Here is a 12,735-nt window from a genome sequence, read left to right as displayed (position 1 = left end):
ATCATGCGTGCATTTCTTTTACCTGTATCTGCAATCACATTTATGTTATGTCTCTGCCTTATAAGTGACCTGTTCAACAGAAGGGGACATTTCCCCTCTTTTCACATTCTTTCTTGCTCCCACTGGGGAGACTTTTGACTCCTTTGAGCCAGCAGCAAGGCTTAGCCTTGGCAATGCTAGTATTTAATGGAGGACCCTTTATTGTATTAGCTAAGATTTAGGAATTTTCCTTTTAGAGCTCATAAGAAATATGACCTTTCCCTTCCTCTGATCTAGGCACTAGAGGGCATCCCTCACCCACAGGTTGCACAAAGCTGTGTCCCATTCTGCTGTGGAGAGTATTCCAATGCTGAGCTCATTCTCCCAGTTTGTCTTTCCACCCATTGTGCTGATTTATGTGGATAACAACGTAAAGAACAGAACCGATTTGTCAAACAATTCCTACTTTGGGCTCCAGAAGTCCCTATCAAAGGCACTAAAGATGCATCCTGACCAAAACAAGAATAACAGTAAACACTCATCAGCAATGCTGAACGCCAAAAGATGTAAGTTTGTAGAAAACAAGGGGCCACAGCGTAATTTGCATAAAGTCTGGATTTTCACATAATCAATATAGCCTAGAAATTCACCCAGTTCCTCTGAACTTAGCAGTACTCCATAAAACTCAATGATCTTAGTCTATTTCAGAAGAAGAGAAGTCTCAATCTTGCCAGAGACTTTTGAGACAGCTTTGGTGAATATACTTAATCATGATACAATTAATTTTGCCTTTTCTTACCTCAAACAGATATTCAAGAGGTTGAGCATTCCTACCTTACAGAGATATTAAAGGCCTTGATACATTGAAGACTGTGAGAATTTTTAGTAATGATAAACTTAGAACATCTGAAATAATCAGGAGTGACACAGTCCTGAGTCCTTGTGAGAAGTCCACACAGTGCACCTGATATTTAGGGTTTTGAAAAGGCTAACAAATCATGATGTCAATTTGTACATTGACATCACACAGAAAAAAGCCTATGTCATTTCCTTCATGTTTTCTTCTCCTCTAAAACCCAAAATAAGCCTGTGTCGTTCCATTTCTCCCTCCTCCAATAGCAGGAGCCATTAAGGGACGAGTTTCCTTCAGAAATTGTGCTACAAGTTAGTCCCACTGGGAAGTAACATCTGCATGTGCAAAGGGAAGGCAGTTTATACCACAAAGAATTCAATGAGCACTGCCAAGCTTGACCGAGGATTGGTTACACAGACAGAAAATGAGCTTCATTTTGTTTTCTGTTAGAATGTTAACGCACATGGTGGTGTCTTTCCCAAAAATTCCAGTAGACAAAATTAATGATTAACATGTCTAGACAAACAAGTCTCTGTCAAAGTGAGCTCAGTCTTCTCAGTATGTATCTTTAGGACTCACAATAAGGCAGTCCAAGAACAAAAGCGATACCATAGGCTTGATACTAGGTTTGCTATCGGTTTTGAGTGAAGGGCAGGGAGGCAGGCACAGCTTCATCCCTGGGAAAAAAAGGAATCTAATTCTGACTTACAGTAAAAGTACTTTGTCATTAATCCCAGGCCAGCAGTTGAAAGAAGGCTTCCTCTTTCTCTTCTAATGAATTGGTAACTGGCCACATAGCTCTGTTATATTTTTCCCTTATAAGACATAAGATGCATGAAGGGCTGTGAGGGTAGGAAATGCTCTTACTCCATTAAACTGGGGGAGAAAATTCCCTTTTCTAAGACTGTAGCTCCATTAAAGCTTTCTCTTTATTACAAACAGGTGTGGTGTGGACACACCTGTATTTCAGAGCAACCCCATTGTAGTTCTCTGTCCTCAGTGGCCCCTAAGAACCTTAGTCTCTTCTCTAAGATGGTGAAAAACATCCACTGGTGTGGATTCAGCACTGTTTCTCCATCCTTTGAGATATTAAAAACCTAACTAGACGAGGTCCTGAGCAACCTCTTCTATTTGACCCTACTCTGAGCAGGAGGGTTGGACTAGAAGATCGCCAGAGGTCCCTTCCAACTTCAACCTTTCTGTAATTCTGCGATTCTGTGGTATTACGTGCTGAGACCTCAGCCTGCTTGCCTAGATCTGTATGGACTTTTCAGGTTATGATCCTAGAAGGTGTTGACCTTTAGGATGAGCTGAGTGTTCTCAACATCAAGGAGGAGGGATCTGAAATTCCCAGAGCTGCTACTTGCAGCCAGACAATAAAACAAGTACTTAGTGGAGTCACCCAGAATAGAAGAGATTCAGGTAGAGTTTCTTCCCTTTGCCTGAGGGGTTTGAACCTGCATCTCCCAGCTGAAGGTTTGAAGAGCCCAACAGTATTTGGTGAATGATATTTAAACAACAAATAAAGGCCAAGAAAGTATCTCCTGGGTCTGTCTAGAGTTTCTCTGAAAACAGATTTCATTCATTTATGTGTGGGGGAAACAGTCTTGTCTAAATATTATGCCTTCTTATGGGAAAAAAAAAAAAAAAAAAAAAATCACATTTCTGGATCAGCTCCAGGAAACTCACAAGTTAAAATAAAGGAGGATAAACAAACCTACTTATGGAACTGGTATAAGACATTTGTCTCTCTTACAAGAACACTTGGATCATTGATTTGTAAGACAGATCCCAGCACAGAAAGCACAGAGCAATGCTGAGGAAACTGCAGGACCAAACCACTTACTGGGAGCCAAGACATCTCAGAGTGAACTTCCATTTTGCCACTCCATCCGTCTGTGGCTTTAGGCAAGTCAGTTCTCCCCTTTGTACAAAATACAGATCATGATATTTAACACCGTGGCTGAAAAATATTGTATAGAAGGAAACATTTTAATTATGTTTATAGTATATCACAATGTTATAAACCCTACCTTCTACCAAGGAAGTCAAGAGTGTGACATTTGCTGCTTTTCTTCTTCCTGCAGGCAAATTCAGTCCCAGTCTGTCTAATTTTTCTCGCAAGCAGCGTCCTCCATTCTTGGATTTTGCTCTATCACAAGAGAACAGTAGGAGAGAGAAACATGTCTTTATTCTGCACCTTTTTTCCCATGTTAATGTAAGTCTAGAAATTTTATACACCTTGTTGACAAACATGTGAGGTAAGACCTGCACTAATGACATCAATGGAAAATCTTTTAGAGATGTATTCTTAACATCCTGCTCACACTGTGCGAGTCTTCCACGTTGGTCCTTTGACAAAGTTGGACGTTTTAATGCCTGTCAGAGGGGCATTAGCTCTTCAGACAGCTTTCCACCTAATGGAACCCATGGTCCTGATTTGGGCACAGGGCCTGGGATTGCAATGACTGCATGTGAATATCGATAGTGCAGTTGCTTTAACCACCCAAGGTTCCCAAGATAATCAAGAGAGAAACATTCACTTCTAGAATGATATTAAACAGATGACTAGAATGAGGGTTCTTTACACGTTTCTTTTACCTGACTATTAAAGGAAGCCAGAAGGCTACTCAAATGTAGACATTGTTGTGGAACTGAGCTCCAGCTACCCCTCTATAATTTGTGTAGAGACCTGGGTACTTAGAAATGTAGTCTACAAAGCCCAATACATACAAGGAAGAAGGATAAGGCAATAGGGATGCTGAAACTAAAGTCCTAGCCATTGTTGGTTTTCTATGCCCCTATCCCAAATGCCTACGTCACTTTGTTCTCACAAAACGGTTTCTGGTGTGTCCCACACCAGCTTCTCTGCAGTATCTCAGTGTTTGAAGTATTTGAGACACATCCACTTATGCAGCAGACGTAGGTTCAATTTCTTCCTCAGCCTGGGGGAATTTTAACCTGTGTCTTTTAGATGACTGCAGCAGCCAGCTAGCAGTGAATAACTAATGTTAAAATGCTTAAACGTTGAATAGAGCAGTGACTGGAACCCGGGTCTCTCCCACCCCAAATGAACGACCTGATCATTAGATTAATAGAGTCATCACTACAGTTACACTTTTGCTTTTGTCCAACAACTATTTAATTAGCCCCAAATGAGATTGAGGCGCCCTCAGCTTAGAATAACCTGTCATTAAGTATTAAGCATGCCTAACTAGATATTTTGAGGTGCAGGTTCAAGTTCCTTCAGGCATAGGACGGAACCAAACTTGGAATACCACCATTTGGATGGTCATTTTACGCACTAAGAAGTAGCACAACTTTGACCATGTTGTACGTCAAGAAATGTCTTCTGAGAACACTCAATTCTGAAGGAAAACTAGCTGGAAAAATACCTAGATGGTGAGGGCTGACAGGATGCAAAACCAACCTTGCCAGGTGTCAGGCAAACTGTGAATCTCCACCTCTGCTGGTCAACTACGGAGTGTTTGAGTCTGTTCTCTAGTCATGACACCTACAGATATAGCGTGACCAAATCTATTCATTTACACTTTCTACTTTGTAAAACAGAATGAGCACATCCAAACTTCTGGCTGGGAGTAGTCCCTGGCTTTTGCTAACTCCTGAACTACGCCCAGGGTTGACTTGGAAGAGTCCTATTTGGTCCCGGTCGAAAACTTACAGGGATCATTCTAGCATTTTAACAGAAGAGAGAAATGAGTACCCATATTCAGACTGATGCCCTTGCATTCTTACTAGCTTGTACTGGTATTGATGAAGCCTGTGGCACGGGTATTTAAAGTGAATATTTCTATGATAATTAGATGAAGGACTCTCCAAGGTGAAGGAGTAACAGAGGAAAACTTTTGTGAATGTAGATTTTGGATTCCAATGCCTATAGAGGCAGGTAAACGGGGCTTGTGCCCCTGGAACAATTTCGTGATCTACAATCTTTACTCTGCAATTGGCTCAAGACAGCCCTTGGACTACTACGTATCTTAGAATATTGCAGGTTGGTTAAAATGACTTTCGATATAAGTATGAGGATCAGTGTGGCCTTCAGTGACAGCAGTGAAATAGCCTACGACTTTCCAGCTAGTTTTGATCAAAGGGCATTCAAGTAGCTTATGCCATCCAAGTTGACGGCTCAGGGACATTGCGACTTACATATGCCTGCCTGAATTACATGCATCCCTGTTTTCCATGTGCGATGTGAGGCACAGTCTGCCGCTTTCCTCCTTTCTGCTACCGCTCTCTGCAGGTGTCTGCTCTGGTCAGTGAAGGGTCAGAGGCAAAATTGTACCTAATTATGTGCTTCTCCTCTGGTATCTCACAACCAGAAAAATAAAAACAGTGTATTCTGTCTTTTCTGTACTTAAAAGACATGCAAAGGAGAACGGAAGAAAAAGGCATCCCTACACCTCCGTGTTGTAGTTTTCTGTAGAATAGGGGCTGTAACTACACTTGGTAAAACAATTTCCTTGGAAACAGTTTCTCAGCAAGAAGTCAGATTTGTAGCTCTGGTGAAATTTTTCACACATTAAGGGTCTTTTTTTTTTTTTTTCATTCAGAACAAGGCAAAGTGACACCTATCCATCTGATGACTAAACGAACAGAGGGTGTAAAAAAAAAGTCAGTTCACTGAAAAAAGGAAACTTTCTGTGAAAAATGTTAACACAAATGTCTTTTTTTCTCATTTATTGAAAATTTCCCTAGAAAGAGTGTTCACTTCCAATCCATTTCCTACTGTTTTCCCAAATGTGACCACCTACCCAAATGCGAAAAGAGAATAAAACCTATTTCTAGAAAACAAAATTACAGTAATTACAGCACTGTCTAGGATTTGTTATTCTCACCTTCAACTTACCTTCTCAAAATACCTCCTAAGAGGGAAGCATTGAGGCATTCTGGTGGTGAAAGGCGCCTCTTCACCTCTGCAATGGTCACTTTGTACTTTGAAGTGGAGCTGAGTAGTGATAAGCGACCGGGAACAGAGCAGAACAGGTCGGTGGGATTAACAACACAGGTGCCACCTACAAAACAAAAGAAATGTTAGAGCAAGAGAAACCTCATATTCTATGTTTTGACAAATTAAATCATGAAGAACAAATCTGTTCTTTACTTGTAATTGTTTTTGTTTGGGGTTTTGGAGTATTTTGGGGGTGGTGGGTTTAGTTTTGTTTTTAAATATTGCCTCACGTTGTTGCTTTGAGAAAGACGAAGGGATTGAAATTCCAGTCTGGGGAAAGTGAACTACTAGATCTTGTTAGATCTCTATACAAAAAAGCTGTGGGCAGGCTGGAGAGGGTCCAGAAAAGGGCCACAAAGATGGACAAAGGACTGGGAAGCCTGCTGTGTGAGGAAAGGCTGAGAGAGTTGGGCTTGTTCAGCCTTGAGAAAAGAAGGCTTAGGAGAGACCTTATATCCATGTTCTAGTATTTAAAGGGTGGCTACAAAGAAGATGGACACTCCCTTTTTACAAGGAGTTACATGGAAAAGACAAGGGATAATGGGTACACGTTACTCTTGGGGAGATTCTGATTAGACACAAGAGGAGGATTTTTCACAACAAGAACAATCAGGCAGTGGAATAATCTTCCCAGGGAAGTGGTGGATTCCACAACATTGTAAGAATCAGCTGGACAGGGTGCTGGGCCATCTTATCTAGACTGTACTTTTCCCAAGAAATTTTGGACCAAATGATCCTTGTGGTCCCTTCCAACCCAGTATTCTACGATCTTATAAGATTTACAGTCAAATTAGAACATTATGGTTACTTCAATCGATTTCACGATGAGTAAAAATTACATATTGTCAGTCTTTCGAGTCTTGTATCTACTACGTAGAAACATTGAACCAGATTCCAGTATCGCTCTGTATTTAAAAAATATAGTTAGTGAAACACTTAGGACATTAACTCTAATGAGAAATGTTCATTTTAGTACTCATAGCAGTGTTTAGGATAACAAAGATGCAGTGACACTATAGGTTGGCAGTGAATTGCAGCCAGAACGGCTTTCCACACCTTTGAACTCTCATATACTCCTTCTAAAGTTAGGTCAAATCCTTAGCTGATGTTAATGATTGAAATCTATTGAGCTACATCAGTTTATCTCAGGTTAGTTCTGGAATTGATTATTTCTTGAAAGTGGCAATTACTTGGCCAAGGTCTAAAACTGCTGAATGATCATCACCAAATCTTTCAATGAAGACTGTGATCAATAACTCCTCAGGCAAAATCGAGCTTTTAACTTAAAGCTAATATGTGAGAGAGCAAAAGAGAAAACTTTCTCTGCAAATGGTCCAAGAGGATAGTATAAACTCCCAGGGAAAAAAAAAAATAAATCTTAAGAACTAGCACATATTTTATCACCAAGTGCAAATCACTTTTCTTTGACCTGCCTTCTCCAACCTAACTACAATAAAAAATTCTGTGGAAGAAATAAATCTTACCACTGCATGCACAATTCTTCCCCGAGGGAAAGATGAGAAAAAAGGATGAGCTGCATATGGTAGTGATATACAATATCATATAATTCAATGAACTACTAGAAGGAGTTCAGATGGTTTCCGTGAGGACAATGATATAAAGACCTTCTGTGCTCCTCATTCATGTTTAAAGGAAAGATACTGTATTTTTTAAACTTCCATGATAATTTCTCCTTTCCTGTGAACACCCTAATGTTTATGCACTGCAAGAGTTCGCTTTATTATGCTTAAAATTTTTAGTTTGTAATCTAAATTCTGTAATGAGAATAGAATAGAATAGAATAGAATAGAATAGAATAGAATAGAATAGAATAGAATAGAATAGAATAGAATAGAATAGAAAAAAAGAGAATAGCTCACTTTAGACAGGATGCTAACACATTTATTTTATCTTCTTCCATATGTAATCCCTCTTAAAATTAAGGTGACTGTGTATGTTCCAGTTTTAGCAGAGACAGAGGAATATAACTGAAGGATGAAACTTCATTAAAGGCAGACTATTGCTTGCTTACATAAGGCAAACAGGATTTCTTTCCAAATATTTCAGCTCTTGAAGGTATATTTAAACATTTGTGCTGACAACAAAACCAGAAAAGAACATCTCTTGGTATAAATCCCAGATGGGAGAGATCCTGACTCAGTACAGCAGAACATCTTATGACTTTTCTAATTATGCTACAGGACAGATATTAGTGTCCACTTCTCAGACAGAATATAGAGATAAATCATGCATCACCAAACATATAGACACATCAAGGGCACTTACACACATTTTTGCACAGCTCAAAGCTACAATTCATGAGCTTGTATGGTCAAATACAGAAATCTGGTGCCACATGCCTGAAATGCTGAAATGTTTTTTGGGTTTTGTTGTTTTGGTATTTAGGTTTTTGGGGGTTTTTTTTTTGGTTAGTGTGTTGGTATTTTTTTTTCTCATATCTGACATAGGGCTGCACAGAAACCTGTAAATATTTTCAATCAACATTTTCAAACTTCTGGTCTGTCAGGTACATTTGTGAAGAGTGTTAACACAGTAGATTTGTTTGTTTGGCATCTCCTGCTATACAATACATATACACACGTGTGCATACATACGTGTCAAGAAAACAGTAGCAATGTGTACATATTTATTTACTTCAATAAGTCTGTAAATTTTATAATGAGTGAGACTGTACTGAAATCAGTGTCATATTAAAGTTTATCTTCTTGCCATGTTAAGCTAGTATGTGCACCATTTATGCCAGATAAATAATTGCTCCTTTAATCCAAAAACCTGTTACCCTGCAGCTGCTCCTACACTAACCAGAATTTACTGGAACACTTCTCATTACTATATGGTAGAAGGTTGTTTGCAGCCTAAAATATTTAAAAATATTACACCTATGCAAAGTGATCTTAATCAAAGCAATTCCAGGTAAGCCGGATATAGGTTAAAAGTAAAAAATACCAACAAGTCTAAATCATACTTTCCAGAAACATGGAGAGCAAGTTGCAAATTACAAGAAGGTAAAATCTGTTGCATCTAATTATTTCACTACATTAATTATTCATTGACACAGCAACAGAGAGCGGTGTGGTGCTTTCTAGATGAAGCTATGTCTTTGTCACAAACTGTGTACAGTTTTGAAGGCACGGGTCTCTTACCATAAACACCACCTTGAAGAGGAGATGGATGAAGTCCTGGCCTTTACACCAGGTGCTAAATAGAAAAAGGCATGGCAGTAAACTGGAGGAAAGAGCAAGGAAAGGATAAGTGCAGCCACACCAGGAGATGAAGGGTTAGGTTTCTTGCCAAACACACATGCTTTAGTGTATTCCTTCCCCCATATTCTGATTATGCATTAGAGTGGACAAAAGATTTTGTGAAGAAGTGCAGCACAATGGGGAGAGGACAAAGTATGCTTTAAGTTGCACTAAACAGCAGTGACAACAATCAGCTTTTCTCTCCCGTCAACCCAATGCTGCTGTAGATGCTGCTGGAAAAGTCAATCGTTGTTCAACTGTTGAGCTGGTCCTGTCATAACAGGATATTTGAGCGATGGGATGATAACAAACACCAGCTGAAGAAGCAGAAGAAAATGTCCTCAAAAATAGAATGGAAATAATGCCTTTCAGGAGTCTAGCAGTTCAGCCTGGAGATCCCTATTCCTCTTAGCAGCTTTTATATCCTTTAGAAAGCTTTACAGACTGGTGTCTGGTGCCAGGATACGTAAGACCCCATCAGCTCGTCGGATGGCGAGCCCCACATATAGCCACAGCAAAGTAATGTGCCAACCAGCATACATAAAGAAGGGAAAACTGTGGCCATTGCTCTCTGTCCAGTTACCTACACCATTGGTCCTACTGCAAGGCTAGGAAAAAGAAAATGAGAGCAGGCAGAAGGTGGGATAACTGGTAGGATCATCCAGCAGATTGCCTCAGCAATTTCGTGCTCCGAGTACCACGCGAAATAGGCCTGTGAATGTTAAAAAGACCCTTTTTAGGACAAGTGTTTATTCCCACAGGGAAGGGATTACGTGGTCTGGTCTGACATCATCTGTTGCCATAAGATACTGTGTTAGAGACGACTGTAAACAGTGATAGTTGAGCTCTTACTACAGCCACAGAGGTCTAAAGACACAAGCGAGACAAGATTTAGACGAAGGAGGAATATCTTTTGTATTGCAACTGATAGATTAGGGAAAAAAAAAAAGAAAGGAAGCTTTCAGGCACACAAACCCTTCTTCAGGGCTCCTCTTTTGTCCAGCTATTCAATTACTTCTTTCTTCATGACAGAGCTTTACCATCTGATCCATCATGCTCATGTTGATTTCAACCAATATGATTGCTCGAGAGGGAAAAGATGGGTGAGGAACAGCTATGCTTTGTGCAGCAGACCACATTTGGGTGAAAGACACAGGGCCCAATACTGACGTATGCTGAATTGCTTCAGCTACTGAATCATCTCAGGAGATTATATATAACCTGATCAGTTGAAGATGTCCCCGCTCATTGCAGGGGGGTTGGACTAGACAGCCTTTAAAGGTCCCTTCCAACCCAAACTATTCTATGATTCTATTCTATTCTGTGATTATTGTCAAGTGATCTGAGGGAGAGGAATAACGAAGGACTATGTTCGGTTTTGCTAGCTTGCTTTTGGGGCCCAAGCCTTTTCCTTCTACTGGCTGGTTCATGCTCAGCACAACATACTCCTTCGTATGAACGGCACTTTTGCTTTGTTTCCCAAGCTTAGGATGAACGAAAGTTAGGCTATATGATACTGAAAAAAGTAGTCACAGCAAACGTGAGGGAGAGTATTTTCCCTTCCTTATTCCTGTCTCCCCATCAAATAGCGCAGTCAGTACCAAATGTCAACACAAGCTGATGATGGGGTGTGTAGATGACAGCAGCGAGAACAGAGCCACACTCTAACCCAACAGTCTTGTCAACACAATGAAAATCCCAATAACGCATGATGCAAAAAGAACTTGGTCTGTTTTGATTGTAGGTTTCCCTTTGTATAGATGAAGAAGACAATAGGGTGGCTGGAGTGTGATGATTTATTCTGATTTAGTTATGGGCTTGGGGATCTGATGAAACCTAAGTCTCCCTGACGGCCTCAGAGTTAAATATTTGTGCATCTTCTCTTTGACAAAATCCATATTCTCACATATTTTACGTTTCTTGTGAGTAATATTGCTTTATTAGGAATGAGAGAGAGAAATACCCTTTGATGTCACTGGATGATTTTTAATTACAAACATTTTTTAAATGCATATCTGTAATTTTGTATAGATACTTATAGATCCTTACACTCTGCAAGTCATTTCTTATTTGTTATTTGTAATAGCTCCAATACAATGGGTATTTCATATTAAGCCAAGATGAGATAGCCCCTTTCTCCAAGGTATTCACCCATTAATATCACGCAGTTACAGAAGGAAACATCATAGTATACTGATGACAACAGTGCAGAAGTACTGTGACAACAGTGCAGAATTACTGCTTATTTTGTTTCTCAGGATATAGGCATGTTTGTGTGCTTGTGTACATTATTAGGTATAAGCACGCCTGAGTGCCTACAGATTAATCTTATATAAAAAATTGATAGCAAGCTATGCTTTTTATTAGTTTATTATTTATATCTACAGGTGCTGTTAGTGGGAATCTCCAGTTTATAGTATATTTTCTGCTCTGTTCTGAAATTCTGGCAAGTTTACAGTGCGTTACATAATGAAGACACGAAAATCTGCATCTCCTTAGCATTTTTTTTCCTAGCAAGTAGCAAACCTAAGCAAGCTGTTAACTATATAGCATTTATCAGTGCTATTTAATCCCATGTTCGGTTTCCAAAGGTTTATAAGCAATTTAAAATGTGCTACAAATTATCCTAACATCACCCAGTCATTAATCTCAGGAAATAAATATTCAAAATTCTAAAACTCATCTACATCTGTCAAGAAAAATAGTAAGTACTGCTTTTTTTCCCACAGTTTTTCTTTTGGTTTCGCTTAAGTTAACAAACTTTGCATCACGTAATTAGTGGTGTAAACTAGCTCATTCCATAAACAATTCTGAGATAATGTCCCTCACGACAACGTTTGTGCTAAGGGAAGACAAACGTGCCTGCATGCACTAGACAGTTATTTTTTATATGAATCAAAAGATTCAGTAGGACTGAGGGGATGGTCAGCAGTTTTTAAGACCGGCCTCTTTGCTACACAGAGTTTTTAAAGGCTGTTGAGACTGTTGAGTTTAAAGTTTAGATAATGTTTAAAAAGTACCTTGGTAGAAGAAAGGCATTATGGTGGAAAACAGAATAACAAAATAAGGGAGGTATTGTTAAAGGAACTCAACTTTAAAGATAGTATCAACATTCAAGGGGATGTTAAATCTCAGACACCCAGCCCTCTGTCAGCAAGGTGTATCAGCACCGGGACAGGAGTGCTCCTACAGCTCCTGCAGTGAAGGACGGGACCCAAACCGGAGCCAAAAGAAAACAAAACTACTTCGTTCCTCTTTCCTATGCGCAATCAGAAGAACTCAGCAGCACTTTTCGATACCACTCTGCATTGTCCCTGCGGCAGCGGTTTGGGAAAAATCCCGTGCGTTACTGGAGAGTGTGTGTGAACCTGCCTTGGCTCCTGTGGGGCTGCGGGAGGAAGGCTTGGGCAGGCTGAGTGCGGGGTGGGGGGGTGTGAGGGTGTGGTGAGGGTTTGAGGCACTGCCCGTGGTGTCCCATCAGTGGGCTCAGCGTGGGGCAGAGTGAATGATGCTGAAGGGGGGGGGGGGGGGGGGGGGGAAGCTGTGCTCCCCGCAGGTGGCAGTGGCAGGTGGGGTGCGGGGGGGGTGTCCACTTGTGTTGTGCTTCGACACGCTTTGCTCCCTACGTGCGTGCTTGAGCTTGTGGGATGCCGAGGACCACTCTGCGTGGT

At 40.3% G+C, this 12,735-nt stretch overlaps 1 protein-coding gene across 1 annotated transcript in view; it reads right to left on the bottom strand.

The window, feature by feature from the left end:
- The window catches only part of TFAP2D (transcription factor AP-2 delta), a 37,445-nt gene extending 27,320 nt beyond the window's left edge, over positions 1 to 10,125 (bottom strand). Inside the window, exons 1-3 of the mRNA XM_009952739.2 lie at positions 10,080 to 10,125; positions 5,700 to 5,865; positions 2,866 to 2,984 (exon numbers count right to left, since the gene is read on the bottom strand). Of these exons, the coding sequence (XP_009951041.2) occupies positions 2,866 to 2,984; positions 5,700 to 5,865; positions 10,080 to 10,125 (331 nt within the window). The remainder of the gene's footprint in view (positions 1 to 2,865; positions 2,985 to 5,699; positions 5,866 to 10,079) is intronic.
- Positions 10,126 to 12,735: the final 2,610 nt, after the last annotated feature.

Source organism: Leptosomus discolor, chromosome 2 (assembly GCF_034619465.1).
Source record: "Leptosomus discolor isolate bLepDis1 chromosome 2, bLepDis1.hap2, whole genome shotgun sequence".
Classification (NCBI taxonomy): domain Eukaryota; kingdom Metazoa; phylum Chordata; class Aves; order Leptosomiformes; family Leptosomidae; genus Leptosomus; species Leptosomus discolor.
The sequence above is the reverse complement of the archived record's forward strand: the minus strand, read 5'-3'. Positions and strand labels throughout refer to the sequence as shown.